An 18,473-nucleotide genomic window follows, 5' to 3' on the forward strand; every position below is an offset into this window, starting at 1 on the left:
TGTTTCTCTGCAAGTGTATGACAGTTATTAAAAGGAGATAAGTTTAATAGCAGTAATGTGAGGACTTATTATAGATACAAATCCATATATGATCACTAAAAAGCATTTACACGCCGTTCCCAAATGCCCACTTCAATAAAACTGTAGAGTAGGAGGATAAATCACAGTAAAAATCTAATCTTTATTTAAAGTTTTAAGGTTCATTACTCCAAAAAGATGGATGAACAAAAGAAAAAAGGACAGGGTACAATTTAAAGTGCAAGAAGATTAAGCCTGTGTAATGTAGGAGAGCAAACTCAAACATGAACATACAAATAGAATCTCATGATTAGCCATTAGCCTCTTAGTTCAGTAAAATGCAACAGGATAAATACACATGGAAACATCATTCCACATTTCTTTTGTTATGTTTCCCTCGTTAAGAGCTGTAAACAGACAAGTCACATCCATGCCAGTTCAGGGCAGCCACAAAATTCTGTGTTGAACAGAAACCAAAACCCAGGCACGCTCATACATTACATGTAAATAGACATAGCTATTGCACATACAGGAATTGAAGCCATATGCTCTAAATGGAAATTTAATATCAGGTTGAAGTGCCATGGTTGTCCTGTTTTTGCTCTCCGTTTCTTTTTTCCTTTTTTGGGAGTTTAACAAAGATTGCAGATCAAACAACAAGAAATCTAACTGATATTAAGGGGAGACTAGTCTACAGGGCCAAAAGGAGGACAGGGTCATGATTTGGGCTGTTAGGGAGATGATGAACTATACGTTACCTGCAAAAGAGTCCTCAGTTTTATCACACACAGCAGAATAGTATGGAGGCTGGGCATCATCCAGGTTTTCCTCTGGTTGCTGTAAACGGTGAGTGGATGAACGATCTGGCGCTTCATCTGACCCCGGCGCTTCCTCTCTGACATGCTGAGCAGACTCACCTTCCTGCTTCCCACACTCTATGTACTGCTGCTCTGCGAGACACGGCTGTGGGATCAAACAGGACTCCTTGGCTTCCTCGGGCAGCTCCTCCAAGGAGAAAATACCAGGGCTTTTGATACAGTTCTCCCCTGTGGACTGAGCGTTGGAGTTTGAAGTTGTGGTGATTGTGTCAAAGCCATAGGATGCCAGTGAAGTAGCCGAGGGTGGAGTGGTGTCTTCCCCTGCACGGCCCTCTGTCTCCGTCTCAGCCTCCTCTCCCTCTTCCACAGTGGACAGGCAGCGCTGGGCTGAAGGCTGGCTGTCAAAGGTTATGTTGGAGACTAGTGGCGTCTCCAAGGAATCATCCAGCTGAGCTTCTCCTTCCATGTCACTGGCCTCATCTTCTGTTACTGAGGATGAGGACGGGTTGGAGGTTGGGGCAGTTGCAGGGCCTCCCAAAACTTCATCAGCAGGGAGGGTCTCTGGCTCAGTTTCCTCCTCATCTCCTCCCTCCAGATCAGGCTGTGGAGAAAGCACTGGGGTTTGTGAACTTTGTGGCTGGAGCTTTACGTCTCGGTTATAGTCCCCCAGTTCCTCAGGTGTGCTGGTCTCACTGCTAACGGTGCTTGACAGAGACATTCCAGGTGCAGAGAGGGGGGGTGGGTGCGCAGTCTCCATTGGAGCTGTATTGGTCTGATCAAAGTACATTTGGCCCTCAAGATTTTGTGGCTCCTCTTTGATAGACAAATGATGGGGAACTTCTAAGCTTTCATGAACAAAAGGGGCAGATCCCATTTCCAGCCAGGCATGAGCAGAGGTCTGAGTTGGGGTCTCAGAATCTGCTCGCAAAGGGTCTGCTAAAGGGCTTGCTGCAGCTGCTCCCACCAGCTCAGGCTCAAGAACCCGCTGTTGCTGTTGAGGTTGATGTTCTGCCCAGGGATCTGCAAAAGGGTTTAGCTGGTCCCACTGAGCAGCTGGTGCAGCAGGAAGCAGAGGCGGCGGAGGTGGTGGTTGGGCCACCCTGTTCAAGTTGTCCAGCCTTTCATCCTCAGCAAAGTCATCCTCATCTGCATTCCCGTAGCTTTCTAACCCACTTTCAGTCACCCCCTCACTCGCCATCTCCACATCATCGTCTTCCTCCTCTTCTACATCATTGTCATGCCTGGGTCTTGGCGGTTCATCTGCCCGCTCGGAGCCTACATCCATGTCAATCACTCGATCGTTCTCGTCCTCATCATCATCTTCGTCTTCATCAAAATCATTAACTGGTATGTCAGGAACCTTCTCAAAGTCAGGAGAACCTGCTGAGGCTCCTTCCATGTCAATGGCTCCTTTGAGACTACCATCTCCCAGATCATCAGTGCTTTCTGTGCCCTCCAGGACACCAGGGGCGCTCAGTTCAGATGCACCCTGCTGACTGCCGCTCACCTCCTCAGAGTCCAGCTCAGAGAGCAAGGCACCACCGGCTCTCCAAGCAGACCCCCCGACTAGTCCAGCTGACCCAGGACGGGACTCCTCTGTGGGCTGTGTGGTTCCACTCATTTCAGACACAGAAACCAGCTGGCTTCCCTCCCTCTCCTCTTCATCTTCTTCCTCATTTAGATTGGCTGGAGGGACTATCTGAGGGACAGCATTTGCTGCTGCTGGAAGGACTGCAGATGCAGAGGAGGCCTGGTCTGTTAACAAGTCAACATTCGCTTCTGACAAGTATGGAGTTGAGGCCTCAGGTGATAGTGAAGGCATGACTGAGGAAGGGGTTGGCTCCTGTGCTGTTGTTGTTGTTGTTGTTAAGGGAGCACTGCCTTCAACTTCTTTTTTGAGCAGAGACTTCTCTGGTAAGGTTGTCTCAGAGCGCGGTGGAGGAGAGTGAGCCACTTCTTGGCTTTGAGGGGCCTCTTGAGGTGCCATCTCTGCAGTGGTCTCCTGAGGCAAAACTGGGGCAGCCACCTCCTTTGGTGCAGCAAAGGATGACTCTTGTGGTAAGGCTGCTTTGGCCTCTGCTTGTGTTTCAGTTAGCACAGCTGCTGCTGCAGTACCAGCTGCAACTGCAGCTGCAGTAGCGGCTACTGCAGCAGCTGCGTTACTCTCTGACGCTTCAACAGATGTGGTAGTGTTTGAAACGTCTTTCTTCTTGGTGGCAGAGAATGGTGGGACAGTCTGAGTGGGTTTGGGTCCACGTTTTGTTTTAGAGGGCGTGCCGTTTGCCGCTTTGTTGGCTGGAGAGGAAGGTGGCGTTTGGCCAAAGGGTGGTCTGCTAGTGGCAGGTAATCGTTGAGAAGCGATGGGTTTCTTTGTGAGGGCATGTTTTGCAGGCTGTGTTGGTTTGAACTGTGATGCCTTTGAGTCCACTGGCTTCGTCGTGGATGATTTAGATGTAGTGCTCACCTTTACGGTGGCCACAGGTTTAAAGGGTTCGGGTTTTTTGGTAGTAGCAGCTGCTGCTGTTGTGGGTTTCTTGGCTGCTGTAGTAAGTGGTGGTCGAGTGACATCTGGTGAGAAGATAAATAAAAATTAATAAAACAAATTCATACACTCCTACTGGTTGATCATCATGCAGCTGACGTATGAGTAGTCAAATGCAGGTAGCGGACCATTTTAATTTGAGTACAAAGTGCTAAAGTAGAAACAAATACAAGGCATTTCTATTCCAAAGATTCACACAAAAATCTGACCATTATCTATGTCTTCGATATATAGACTCAAATTGGACTTTGCTTCAGAAGAGTGTCTTGTAAGAACGAGGTCTTCTCACCTTTCTTAGCAGCAGCTGCTGCTGCTGGTTTAGGCTGTGCTGATGTGGTCCTGCCAGTAGATGGGGCTGTATTAACTCTGGAAACAGTTTTGGCAGTTGTAGTGGTGGAGAGCTTGGTTGTAGCTGCAGGAGGCCTGGATGTGGCGGATGTAGGTCTAGAAGTTGAGAGACCTGGAGAAGGCCTGCAGGCAGAGAAAAACAATGAAGGGTGAAAAAAGACAAAACAAAACAAAAAAACCCTAAACACACAGCTTTATTGTGTGGTTCATTCATTTTGTTAACAAAAGTCCAAGCATGAAATCAAAGACTCCACCTCTGTATGCATTTACGAGCATAAATAAATGATCAACTAATATAAGCCACAAAGGTAATTTCAACAATGGGAATCCATTAACATCACCTTTCATCTACAGCCATGTAATAATGCCTTCTTCACCCCCCCCCCCCCCCAAAAAAAAACAAACAAACAAACAAACAAGAAACCCCAACCAACTGAAGATTAAAGCACAATGAGAAGAGAAATGGGAACTAATAGCCATAAAAGGCCCAAAGAATATTTTACAGTCTCTTCTTCACCAAGGTCCTGATTTGCTACTCAGTCTGGAGTTCTCATGAGACACTGCAGTGATCTACTAAGTCACACCAACTGCAACTACAAAAACTCAATCTACTATTGCCACACACCTCACCTTTTACTGCTTCCCTAGTAAGTCCTTCACAGTATATCTGCCTCAGCACGTCGTTTACACTATGCCTACAACAGAGTCTCATTATATGACATTATAGACACTTTTATACATGAGCTTCTGACAGCTTCAAGTCTCAATTATTTCCAGTTTTTCTTCCTCACATGTGACACGCAGCAAGAAATATTTTGCTTCAGATGGATACGCACTACTGGAAATACTAATGAGAAAGGACGCTGTGTGGACAGTGTGGAGAAAGAAGTACATGCCGCCTATTCAGTAGCTATGAATGCACCAGACTATAAGCAGGAGCACACTGAAGCAATCAACAGCCTTTGTGCATCTGACATTAGGCAGTCTTTAGCCTGCAAGCTCCAAGACAAAGACTGTAAAAGATTTAAGCTTTTAAACATGCTTAATTTTAGTAGGCGGCGAAGGTAATTTCGCTGACTAATAATTTGTCATAGGTGTTGTCAATTTTATTTATATTTTTTATTTTTAATTAAATAGAGTCGACAACCTGGGCTGTCGTACACTACTTTTTTAACTGACCTACAAGTAAAGAGAGTTGGTTAAATGAGCAAGTTGCAGCTGCAGGCAGGTCCAGCACTCTGAACAATGCAAAATCTCAGCCTGTAAAACAAATTCACATGCAAACCATTTTTCTAACAAAGACGGACTAGTTTTTCCTTCAGGAACTACGAGGACTCTTCACAAGCACAAAAATCTTCCTTGCGTCTTCCTCTTTTTGACCTGGCCTGCTGATTTGGTAGCTGATACAGACATGAACAGGAGAATGCACAATAACGTTGATGCCTTTCAGTTGGGTTGCATGCTTCTCCCACATTACAATAGCCATTACAATGGCCATCTGTTTTCCTAGAGATCAGACAGCCACTGTACAGACATAGCTAAGGGATGTTGTAATTGGCTGCTATCAGATAGATGATTTGGATCGTAATGTAAAGGGCAGCCCAAACAGCAAATTGTGCCATACAGTGAGATAATATCAGCCCAGACTTAAGGTTTGGTACTGATAAAAAGCAGGAAAAACAAACAAAGAAAAAAGAAGAAGAAAAAAAAAAGGCAGTGGGCACAGATCTAAGATTTCAGTTTATTTTAAAAAAAAAAAAAAAAAACAACAAAACACAACACTCCACTAGGAAAAAAATTACTGAAGCCGTTTCCTATCCAATACTGCATGCAAGCAAAATATAACCTGACAGCACCACCCAATTATAAGAGGAAGCAAGGTGGACAAAATTGAGTTAATGACTTTATCTACAGGGGGAGCGAGCGAGAGAGAAAAGACGGTAAAGTGATGGGCATAGAGGGTAGCAGGAGTTCACAGACATAACCTCAAACAACCCTGCTCTGCCTTCCACTGTTTTATAGCAAGTCACAACTCATCAGAGAACCAGCGCAAAGAGGAAAAGACAGTCCCCATTAATGCCTTCACACATGGTCTATGGGTGGTGGCTGGTGGTTCTGTTGTTGATGTAATAGTACCGATTACATTTCCTGCCAACAGAGGCCTGAAATCAATACAAACCACGGTCCAAAGAGATGAGAAGCTCCGAACAGCCATCCATGTGATGTTAATGTCCTAACATGAGGTCATCAGAAAGCCAAAGGTCGACAAAGGAGGGGAGTCACTGATAACTAATGGGCTTTCCGTGCCATGCAGTCATATTAATATTTAGAGCAGATGCCGTAATACGCCCATGCCATTAATGCACTGAGCATCTGCAACATCTGTTTTGCCAAAACTGGAAGTGTAAACATGAGCTTGAGGGGCTTTTGGAAGCCACACCTACTCTATCTACAATCTTTCCTACATCTAGTAAGTCAGTGTTGTTTTTTGTTGCACTTTGCTTTATTGAATTCGACACATTTATATAATACACCAGAATATTCAACAAAATAAAAAGAATACCCATTATACTTTAATCAAATCAGTTTATCCTTAAAAAAAAGACATTTTTATTTTACTGATCTACTGGACACATTGTAGTTTAATTATACAATCTTTTGTCTTTGCCCCCCCCCACTCCCTTTCCACTCACATCACTTCAAATGGTGTAGAGTGAGATGGATAGCTCCTGCAGTACCTTGTTTGGTTTGTAGCCTGTCCCAAACTAGCTGATTTACTCCTTCCACAGAGGCACACACATTCCTAAGGCTTGTGTGGGCTTTGTTATCTCCTTGACAATAAAGAGTCAAGGCATGAATCAACTCAGTGCAGATCTGGAGCCTAGCGGTAGCTGTGTAGCCAGTTTTTGGCTCTAATGCTCTAGGCACCCAGTGTCAGTGTGACAGATGCCATGGGTCTTTCCTGTTGGAGTAATCCTGCTCCCTGCCAACACTGTTGGTGAGAAATGACTGTTTCATCCCTAAAGGGATAGTGCAAAAAAAAATTTGAATGCATTTTCGATTGCAATTTTGCTTTTAGCATCCCAAGTCTACAGATCCAGGAGAACTGCCCACCAGCAATTCTGTCCATTTCCCATGGTGACCCTTTGAATATTAATCATCTTATAAACTGTTCAGCAACATGACATGGGCTGCATTTTATTGTGCATGCAGGTAAATGATAAATTAGTTTGCATTTTAGATGGATGTGGAGGTTTTAAGGAGGACTTAAGGAGTTCCTGGCCAAATTCCCAGCACTGTGCATGTACAGAAGGCAGGGGGAAAAGGGATGAAGAGGCAGAGAAGAGAGAAGGGAAGAGGGGGTGGGGTGGACAAGAACGGATTGCTCAGTCAGTGCAAGGACACCACAACCCATCATCGGAGGAGAGTGGACCAAAGCAAATGTCAGATCTGACAACATTTGGCTTCTACTCCAGTTATTAATCTTAATCTGCTTCAGAGGACTGGAGGATGTCTCTGTCCCAGTGATGTTGTGTCTGTTACATGGTGTAGCTAAGAAACCCTGAAATAAATAAAACATTCCTGACTTCACTGTTCATGAGTGTTCACAGACCCAGCACTGCTGATCAATCAGATTTTATTCCCACTGTTCCCAGGCACCGATTCCATTTTTTAAAAGCTCATAAGTCTAACACAATCATCAAATCCTATGTACCCTTCATTCACTTTCTCCATTGGTAAAATTATTTTTTAAATGATTTATTACTTTAAGTCACTTCTCCTGTTGGGAGAGAACAAGGTTCATCTCAGGCAGTGTGTGCTGCTACTCAAGTCCACATGAAATATTTACATGTACGAAATTGTCAATATGGCTTCCTCCTGCAGGATAGTTTGGCTAACAATAACTACTGTTTTCACAGCAGTATAATAATACAGAACACACAGCAGAGCTGAAATTAAAGCAACAGGAGATCCCATTTGTGCAGGTCTTCCCCCACCACCATTATAGCCTGTTGTATGCATTTCTATACAAGGTTGGAGCAATAAAGAAGAATACTGCTGAATAGTGTAAACCAGAAATCATCTTTAAAGAAAAAAATAAAATGATACAATGATTTGGGGAAAATGCTTTATACATTAATAAATAGTAGGACGATTTCTAAACGCAGCCAGTTTCTCAGTCAGGAGCCATTTAAAGTTTAAACAATCATAATACTGTACGGTCACAGGGTAAACAGATTTCAGTGAATTTAAATAACTATTATTCTGACCAGAACCGGCAGCAGGAACTCATGTGCCGCTACACAAAATATGGACTACAGTTTACATGCACAGCTTAAGAAAAACAAATTTGTGTCTGGGTGAAGAATTCACTTGAAAGGAGGCTGATTATTGCTCACACATACTCTTCGTGCATGCATGTGTAGAATCCAGTTGTGTGGATAACACTGCATCTAGGACTGGGTGATATATCGAGTTTAAAAAAAAAAAAAAAAAAAAAAAAAAATCGATATATTTTCATACGAGATATGACAATATAGTTTATATCGATATAGTATAAGTTACGTTATAATTATACTTGTGGAGCCGCTCTTTCGTCCACTTTTGTCTCTGTGCAACGTTACTCGGCCTCGCCTCTCCTTCACTGAACACAACTCCCCCTCCTCCCCCATCGCTTCACCTGCAGGCAACGACAAGATGGACACGGCAAATCTCCGTTAACGAGTTACCGCCGTCCGGCCCGTCAACGTGTTAGCGAGCTAACCGCACTAACGACATGCACGGCCTAAAATCCTTTCATTTTCTCAAAAATCGACAGTGCGCCTTATGTATGAATTCTGGTTGTGCTTACTGACCGCGAACCGATTTTATGTGGTACACGGCGCTCAGCAATCTGTCAAATGTTTTAGTTCGACTTTGGTAAGCTACAGAGCTGCACTGCTTGATGGATTGTCGGAGCATTACGTCTACCGTAGTCCGGAGCCTCGCGGAGTAATACTTATGTGCGTCAACGTAATATTACCGTACTGTGTGTGTATAAGGACCATAAATGGCACCTGTTAAGAGACACGGTTACAAAGCAGATTTCAAACTCCAGGCTGTCAGTCACGCAGTAGAACTTGGGAACAGAGCAGCTGCAAAATCTGTCTATGTTATTATGCTCAGCGTCTGTTAGTTTACATTTTGACTGCACAATTGTGAGCTTTTTGTTATGCACAAAAACAACAGTTTTCTTTTATTTATGGAGCATTATTATTTAATAAATGCTGATAATTTATTTTCCAGTAATTTCTTCATGTACATCTATGCTGTATGTTAATAAAAGCGCCTGTGTGAAATCTTGGACTGTTGTCCAAGCCATTGACTCCTTGCAGAAAGCCTTTTCTGCTGTCCAGCACTCATTACTTCAGCTTAAACTTGTTCTCAACGCGGACAAAACAAAGCTCATGTTGTTTTCTAAATCAAGGAGACGAGCCCAAACAATCCCATCAGTAACCACTCTTGAAGGTAATAAAATAGAGTTGGTTCACACCTATAAATATCTGGGAATCTTAATTGATGACTCGCTTACCTTGAAACCACATGTAGAGAATCTTGTGAAAAACCTGAAGTTAAAACTGAGATTTTATTTTCAAAATAAGTTGTGTTTCTCTTTTAATACAAAGAAGCGGCTTGTTGCTGCAACATTCTTGCCTGTGCTGGATTATGGTGATATTCTATATATGAATGCTTCTGCTCAATGTCTTCGAATGGTTGATTCTGTGTATCATGCTTCTCTGAGGTTCATCACTAACCGTAAATTTCAGACTCACCACTGTGAGTTATACTCTCAGGTAGGATGGCCTGCTTTGGTAAGTCGGAGGAACTCTCATTTATACAGTTTTATATATAAGGCGATACTTGGGTTGCTGCCTTCTTATCTATGTTCCCTGCTTGTAATGAAACATGCTGGTTTCAAAAACCCACCTGCTGCCGTTCTCCTGAAAGCAGAGTGCCTGATGCCAAGTCCCAGGAAACAATCACATAAGGATGATGCAGCAGTGTAATCAGACTCTGACACTTGAAATGCCTCATCTAATTAATTCAGAGGATCTGCTTCTTCATGTACACACCCTTCCACACTTGTATAGAGTAACAGAAAATAGTTCCAGCTATCTGGACAGACCACCTGGTGCCGCTTTGGATTTTTTTTCCTTTTATAAAATGATCTTGGCCACTGGTTGGGGAAAAAAGAGAAGAGGATGAATAGCTGATTAACCAAAAACTACATCATCTTCTCTCTGGTCTGGGAGTTTGCACCATTTCTCCTTTTTATATCATTGTAAAACAAATATCACTGAGTTTTTAGACCTGTGATCTTAGATGGATTCAGCCACTGCATCTTTTGGAATAGTAATGCAAGGAGGAATCCGCTGCTTAAAAACACAGACAACATAGAGTATTAATAACTTAAATATTCAATATCAGCAGCTAAAGCTTAATGAACTTCTGAGAATAAGGGAAACTGAAAATATGATTTAACAAAAAAAAAAAATCCCATCTCTGAGCAAGTAATAAAATGATTTAGCATTATTCCTTTCCATCCTCAAGCCTAGTACAAATTTTTGCACCAGTTTCACAAATGGTACTGAAACTAGTGAGAGTTTATAAACAGGTATCTACAGCATGATAGTTACTTTCAGCCAAATAAGAACATAATGGGTCTTTGTTGCTTAAAGGAATGACAATGCAGCACATTATTCCTTTATTCAATAAGAGGGCATTAAGAGGAAAGGCAAGGGGAGATCAAATCTAATCAAGCCTCTCCATACAGAACATCACATCCTGTAGAAAGATGCTGGACTGGTCTATTATGTCCAATTCTTTGTGAAGTATAACAAAAGAACTCTTCATTTGTGGATGTCTCACAAAATCAAAAACTTTGCAATGACTCGTTTCTCATGCTTGGGCTTTCAGGTAGCAATCGTTCTACACAGTACATAATAAATGCATAACAAAAGCTTACTAGTGGAAGTGACAGCAGTGACTGGGTCAACTGCTAAATTCTACAACACACAAAAGGATCATTCGTGCTTTGTTTAGTCCAACTAGAGCGCTCTATCCAAACCACCAACCCAGTATGAGAGGGGATTATGATCCAAGTCAACAGCTCTCTGCCCTGGGGAGGTGGGTCTGGTTTCTGCCAGGGGGGGTCTGCTCATGACAAAGCAGCAGTTCTTCAGTATCACTGGTTCTGTTAAGGCCCTCTGTTTCAGGTTATTTCTGCTAACATGACTCACACACTTGAAGTGAAATTTGACTCAATAATGGCCCAAAGACCACAATGAGCATCGTTCTTCACTGCTCCTTTTCAGGGCATTGAGATAAAGTCATCCTCTCATCCAGTTTGTAAGGGGATTACAAAACTCATGTCAGGGGGACATCAGAGAAAAGGAAGACATGTATGAAAGAAACAGACGAGGATGGAGGAAGTAAGAGAGGAGTATCTGTTAGCACACCACTGATAAAATAAAGGGGCTTTCCAACCACATCATTTTCACAGACTGTGCTACTAGACTTGTAAACTACTGGAACCTGTTCCCAGTTTATGACAGATAGCCATACCTTGTGGTTTTTGATGCAGCAGCACCAGCAGCTTTAGCTGTGGTCAATGCACTGGTTTTTGGAGCAGTAGAAGGGGCTCTGCTGGCAACAGCTAAAATGAGAAGGAAAAAAAACAAACAGAAAAGACAATGAGACGACACAGAAATCAGAACAAGACAGTTTATTCATCATACCTTATTTAGAGGACTGTGTTGAACCTTAAGCTGTCACAGCTCCTTAAGACTCACCTGTAGTTTTGGGTTTAGCTCCATTAACAGTCTCCGTTGCAAGTTTCTTCTTAGGTGTGCCATTCACTGATGGTTTGGTACCATTTGTTACTGTGGCAGCAGCAACAGAGGTAGTCCTGGCAGGTCCAGCAGACCTCTTGTCAGGCACTCTAGTTTGGTTCTTGGCTGTTGTGGAAACTGCTGTTGTACCCAGTGGTCTTTTGGGTACAGCTCCTGCTAACGAAGAGGTTTTTACTGTAGATGTTGCTGCAGTCTTCTTGCCTGGAGCAGCAGAAACACCGGAGGCAGATCTGACATCATTCGCAGTGCGATTTGAGGCAGTACCAGGCCGTGAGCTGGAAGCCCCAGCAGAGGCCAAAAGCTTCATTTGAGGCCCACCAGCTTTTGGTTTAACTTTGGCCTGCGCAGGCACTGATTTGCCATTGGCCTTTGGAGCAGCTGTTAATGCAGTATCATTTGCTACATCATCTGCCTGTGATGGGGCTTGTTCAGTTATGTTTTCTTGTAATGAGGAAGGCTCTGTTACAGTAGCAGCTTCACCTTCACTGGGCTCTGTGGTTTCCATGCTAACCCCATCCGGTTTCATACCCTACTTCAGAAACGTGTGGATGCTGCTGGAGTCGATGCCGATATCTACGTCTACGGGCTCACACCTGTCCTGAATGGTCAGTTCCTCTTATCCTTAACAAGGACGTCCTGCTGAAAAAGAATACAAAAATGTGGGTTAACCTCCAAGCTCAGTTTTGACTACACTAAATGTACTTCAACTTAAAGCTGAATTAAACTATGCTGCAATATCATGGATTCACATGATAAACATGTCCCTGTCAGCCAAAGGAAACAGCAGTTATGGTAAGGGGCCTCAGTGGAATTTGGGAGAGTTTAAGAAACACAGGAAGCGAGCAGCCTGAGATGCCAGCAAATATTCTCACTAAAAATCACCCTCCACTAGAGTGACTACATCAACTAATGTGGCACAACCATGACAATAATGGCCAACAATCTACTTAAACTAAAGGCAATTACCATTAAAATACCACAATAAAGAGAAAGTGAATTGCTTTAACTGTACATTTTAGGGAGGAAAAAACAAAAAACAAAAAAAAAACAAACAAAAAAAAAAAAAACTCCAAACACACCACTGCTCCAAATTGCTTCCAGCAGCTTAAAAGTCAGTAGTGGAAAAAAATAAAAATCTGTGGTTTGGAGAGCTGAAAACCAGGAAAGGGTTTCCTAGTTGTGAGGCCACAGGCGATGAGACGGTGGGAAACGAGCATCAAATAACCCATTTGTTGCCGATAGTTTTGTGTTGAACAGATGCAATGTAATACAAATATCATCCTATGATTGTTTAACAGATTTAGTGCAATGGCAAAAATGGAGACAGAAATTGTGGAAAATCAGAACTTGACATTAGTTAAAGAAGCTGTGGTGAAGAACTGGCGAAAACAAAGCACGAGGGGCAATCTGGAGATTGCGTGCCAGTCGAGTTGCAGATCTTTAGCTTATTAAGCATCAAATTTAATTTATATTGCTATGACGGGACAAAGCTGTTCCCAGATGCTTAATGGATTTATCCCCTCCCTCAATCATCCCTTTTACCCATAGGCCCGTGTCTTTGCCCTTTTGACCACAGAGCCCTCTACCAACCCCCTCCTAAACACTCATCTCCTGGTTTTCTATAGCTCCCCACCCACCCCCTTCTCTACTTCCCCCACATTTAGATCTAGAACCAGTCAATTGCTATACAGATGGATGATCTAGCAAGCAGAAGTCCTGCATGGTACAGCAAACAAACTGGGCAAATGGATAAAGATGGACAGGACCCCCCCCCCCCCCCCCCAGCAAATATCTTCTAGAAAATGGTCAAGTAGTTAAATTAGGTAAACCAAGAGCGCAAAGCTGCTTTTCCACTATAGAAACTTAATGATCTGCATTTTATGGCAAATGCACTCTCCTCTACTCTAAATATTTGTCCTAAACCCCTACAGATAAGCAAAAACATCTGACATAAACTAACAGTTCCAAAGAGCAAGAGTTTCCACAGACATCAGATTACTCAGTGCATTTATAAAGCCACACTGTGTACAACAGCAGGCACTACAGTAACTTTTTTTCCCCTGTCATTTTTTCAGAGATCCCAGGCTTTTTTCTCCCACAGCAAGAAGGTTAAATATTTACTTTTCAATATCAAGTCTTAACAATAACTACCGATTCATGCCTCTAAATGCAAATTCATCACGGACTATTGGTTGGAAATTCTGGAAGAACTTGTTTGACTAGTCTGTTTAGAGTTTTTGGTGTCTTTAAACCAAACTAAACCCCCCACCACAACCCCCAAAGCTGCCGATAAAAGCTACAGAGTCCCTTTCTTTGTTACTTTTAAATAACTGACCCAACCCATTTGCTTTGCAAACTTCAGATTTTAACGGTTGTTTCAATCTACTCCATGTTTCCTCCTCTGATTCTCGTTTTCCTTCTCAGCTGTATAAACAGTACATTTGTTTCAGTCATTATGCAGATGTACTGTTTATAAGATTGTGGAAACCTGCAGTCAGCTGAGACTGAAGGAGTCACCTGGATGAGTGACGAAACGTTTCTCCCACAAAACGCTACGTCCAGATGAACAGAATCCCTTTTGGGCAAGTAAAAGGCATCATCTGTGACCAGCTGACTCTTTGTGACATAGCACAGACGGGAAGCGAAAAGATATACAAACTCCCAGCCGCACGGTCGTGCAGAGATAAGCGATGTCTTACAGCGAGGTTGCTCTGCAGAGCAACTTTTGGCCAATTCTGCTCTTTAAATTCATTATTTTATTTTTATTTTTATTTAGAAATGCCGATTTTGTGTTCGAAATTCAGTTCACTGAAGAGCCATAATCCTCATGAGTGCAGCGTACCCTTTTCTAGTCAACATCACTCAATATGCCTGACATCTAGTACATTTTGCAGATTTTGTGATGAAAGCAAATGCCTGAAGGCTAACAGACTGCAGCAGTGCATTTGGCCAAAAACAGGAGAGGAGAGTTATTTAATGTAGTCATTACTTTATTAGAGTGTTAGAGGGAGTGTGTCTAGACAGAGCAAGAACTCTGTAGTCCTTGTGACATTTACATTGTACTGCAATAGAAATATGTGTCATTACATTTTATTTCGGACTTCTGTCTTCAAGCAGTTTAATTGCATCTGTCGTAACCCATCTCTCAGTCTCGCCCTCTGCGCATCCAGACGTTAGAAGTGGTGCATGACAAAATGGGTCACTTTTAATACTGTGTTAATACAAGCACAGGGGGATTTAGCTGTGTTTAGAGCACGACAGAGGTTTGGGATGCATTGTGCAGACTGCTGGAGGTGATCTGTTGATAGAGATGCTGTCAACTGCAGATTTACACCAGACTGCTAATGATGAGGTAAATATGAAACATCAGAGACATAAATACACATGACAGACTGTATGCTTAGAAACTGTAGATAAATGGAAAAAAGCCAGTGAAGTAAAACAGGAAAATATTTCAGCTATTCAATGCACAGTTGTCCCCTACGCATTTCGTTGGAACTCATTCTATGTGTCACACAGCCGTGAGGATTGTGTCAATACATCTAATATTGTGCATTCTGGACTGCTAGCTTAAAAAGCAGTGCATCAGAAACTGGGCTATAAGACCTAGAACTGTACCCCACAGTTAAATCAAATTATTTAAGAAAAAAGATAAATCCATAATGCAAATGTGTTAGTGCTACATGAAACTGACCACATCAGTTTATTAATGTTTATGATCCATGTCGATGCTGCATCGTCTTCAAAGTGAAGAATAAAAGAAAGTTAAGGCCTAAAAGCTGCAGCAGTATCTAGTGCACATCCGCCCCATCCACATTCCAGCTCTGACTTCCTCAAGACTCCTTGGGGCTACGCAACGACAGCTGGCTGCGTGCATGTCCGTTTGTGTGCATGAGACGAGTAGCAGTGCAAGGGTCAAATGGAGAGTGATGAATGCGTGGGCTGTGTGTACATGCACAAAGATGCAGTGTATGAACGAGCAGAGGATGCAGGTTCAAAGTGTGAGTGACATGAAAATATCCGTCGCCATTAATGAGACAGCCAGAAAAAAGTGAAAACCAGAATTTGCCGGCCTGCCTACATTCCTGCAATTCCACAGGCACACTTGATTCATCGCTGCATTCTTACTACAGCCACACCTTCAGAGATTGTTTTTCAAGCAAACGGAAGCTGCCGTAGTGAATTTGACCATTGTTTCAGGCCTGGGAGTGTTCAGCACTAGAACGAAGTAGGGCCAAGTATACAAATGGGTTGACTGATCATTAACTTTCCTCAGGGTTGAGTTTGAGCAAGATGCATGTACGACACAGGAAAAAAAAAAAAACACAGGCGGTATTCAGTTCAAGTGAGAGCCCAAATGAGTGTGTAAAAGGGCAAACAGGAAGAGGGTGTTTGATTTCTGCACTCAAATTACAAAAAACACAAATCAAGACATTTAATGGTGTTTGGGAAAGGCAGGGGTTTTCCTAACCTTGAGCTCAGGCTTCATCCTCATTAAAAGAAAAAAAAACCAAAATGAAGAAACCTACTCGCATTCACTCAATCCTACTGTACTCACCACTTCATAAACCTTTAGGATTTACAGGACGAGCCTTCAAACAAGAATCTAAAAGCAAATTCATGTTAAGTAGGTAGGAAAACTGAGTCCAAGTAAACGGGGGCTGTGTGTGTAAATCCATGCTTCTCTTGACCATACAAGGTAGTAGTGGTGTTTCTGCTTCATCACCAAGTCAGTGTTTAGTTCACAGAGAATGAAAAGGAAACCAATTGGCTCTTGGAAAACAAACGTCTTAACAGTTCAGTCTCTGTGCATTAAGCCACTCTCCCCATTCAGAACCACTGGATGCTGCACAATTACAAACCACTGGTGAGTCAATATACCTCCACTTAGGGGTGGGCAATATAAACAATATACGATAGAAACGATATAAATTTGGCCAACGATAGAGATTTTGACTATACCGCTCTACCGTGATAACGCATGTTGATGATGTCATCAAGCTGCGCCTGTTTTGGTCAAAAGCATCGCAGCGGTTACAACCATTATCATCTGCAAATTATGCCGGACGACAGTCATAGCAAAGAGATGAAGCACTTTTGAAATATGGGGAAAGCCAAAAACTGCACTTCCTCCACTTCCGTGACATTGATTCATTAATGTTGAATTCTCTCGCAGCTGTTTTATTCCCATGTTGTTGCAGTATATTAATAACTAGGTAGCAGAGCTATACGTTTTAGTTAGTTTCAAAAATCTCTCAGTCAGAACTAGGTATGTCAGGTTTAGATGGAAACTAGCGAGCTAACTTCCTGTTAACTTGTAACTTCGTTGAATTTAATAAATCTGTTTTCATCGATGCCTGGATGTTAAACTTAATTGTTACACCTGGTAAAGCAGCAACGCTGATGATTTTATTAAAGATGAAAGAATTTAGACCGTTTTTAACTCTCAGTGTTCGTTTGACTTTGGGACCTGAAGCGGACAGAGTTTTGGACCCAGATTACTCCGCGAAGCTCCTTACTACGGCAGCTGTAATGCTCTGACAATCCATCAAGCAGTCCGGCTTACCAAAGTTTTTAAGTGTGCCTTATAGTGTGGAAAATACATTATACAGAAGAAATAATATATCGCGACATATATCGTTACTGCACATGCTTCAAATTATACCGCAATATGGATTTCAGGCCATATCGCCCAGCCCTACCTCCACTTATAATTTCCTGTCAAAATTTCTACATATCCAAGAAGGAAATTACTGCGACTTTCAGTAACAGGTATTGATTGGGTCTAAAGTGACTAATAATGACCCAATCTGCATTTCAATAAGCAGGAAATGAGCTGTTTGGTAGTAGCTCTAGTTTTTAAGTTTCTAGTCTAGTTCATTGGACCAAATTATGAGTTAGAAGACCATGGCTTCGTGCAGCTCAAGGAGTCCATATAAAGAGCAAAACAGAGATGTCATTTGCCACAATTGTCTCTTGAAACCACAGACTTTCTTAATATATGTGCTTTGTAAATGATAACCAACCATTAGAATATTAACTGTTGGCCTAGATCCAAAAGCCACTGATCCACAGGCTAAGTCAGCAGACTGCCCAGTGGGTGTGTGCAGCCAGACCTGGTCAGGCTGTCTGGCTGAATGCACTTGCAAAGAGTAATTCACTATCTGGGCTTGATGGCATAGATAATGGAAAATACATCCTGCTCCATGTTTTGTGAACAACCCTTCACTTGATCAAATTGATCCAAGATAATTAAATATTAAAAAAAGATGACAGCTCGTACCAAGTTATAAATAATCAGTAAACAGGAAGTCAGTGAAGGATGGGGCAGCTTGTCAGCTACTATCGGGGGCAGTGAAATACAGCGATTGGATTATTGACTTTATGTAGCTTTCCAGCAGTTACAAAGAGCCAGTGAGAAACTGTAGAAATTCCTTGCATCCGTCATAAATTAACTGTTAAGGCCAAAAATTTGCTATCGAAGACATTACCTCAAAGTGGATCTTTTGGGTGTGACCATTCGTGCATATTTTAAAATAAAGGGTCTGTTATCTTATTTAACAGAATTCTATACATTTTCTGCTCATTTCCGCACTTCTGATAAACAAAACCTGTTACTTCACTAATCTTCCAAAACAGCTCAACACAATTCATTATCTCCTTGAGACATTTTTTCTGAGCTGTCATAATTTTTTGTAACCCACATGACCTGTTCTACCACAAAAGGTAAGCCACAGGGGGGAAAAAAGTTACACTACATCCTCTCAAGTCTATCAATACAGATTCATAAAATGAAAACCAAAAACATTACATTTTGCATTATGGTTCCAATATGCTGATTTTAGAACATCATTG

General features: G+C 42.3%; 1 protein-coding gene across 2 annotated transcripts in view; it reads right to left on the reverse strand.

Moving 5' to 3' along the window:
* Nucleotides 1–18,473, reverse strand: part of prr36a (proline rich 36a) — a 53,686-nt gene that overhangs the window by 26,463 nt on the left and 8,750 nt on the right. The window contains exons 2-5 of one of the 2 annotated variants that reach the window (XM_085161505.1): nucleotides 11,559–12,254; nucleotides 11,332–11,422; nucleotides 3,668–3,849; nucleotides 777–3,404 (exon numbers count right to left, since the gene is read on the reverse strand). In XM_085161505.1, coding sequence (XP_085017631.1) covers nucleotides 777–3,404; nucleotides 3,668–3,849; nucleotides 11,332–11,422; nucleotides 11,559–12,144 — 3,487 coding nt within the window. In that variant the 5' untranslated portion in view covers nucleotides 12,145–12,254. Of the gene's footprint in view, nucleotides 1–776; nucleotides 3,405–3,667; nucleotides 3,850–11,331; nucleotides 11,423–11,558; nucleotides 12,258–18,473 lie in introns of both variants that reach the window. The other variant, XM_085161504.1, reaches the window with a different exon arrangement.

The sequence above is a fragment of the Neolamprologus multifasciatus genome, chromosome 6, assembly GCF_963576455.1.
Source record: "Neolamprologus multifasciatus chromosome 6, fNeoMul1.2, whole genome shotgun sequence".
NCBI classification, from domain to species: Eukaryota; Metazoa; Chordata; class Actinopteri; order Cichliformes; family Cichlidae; genus Neolamprologus; species Neolamprologus multifasciatus.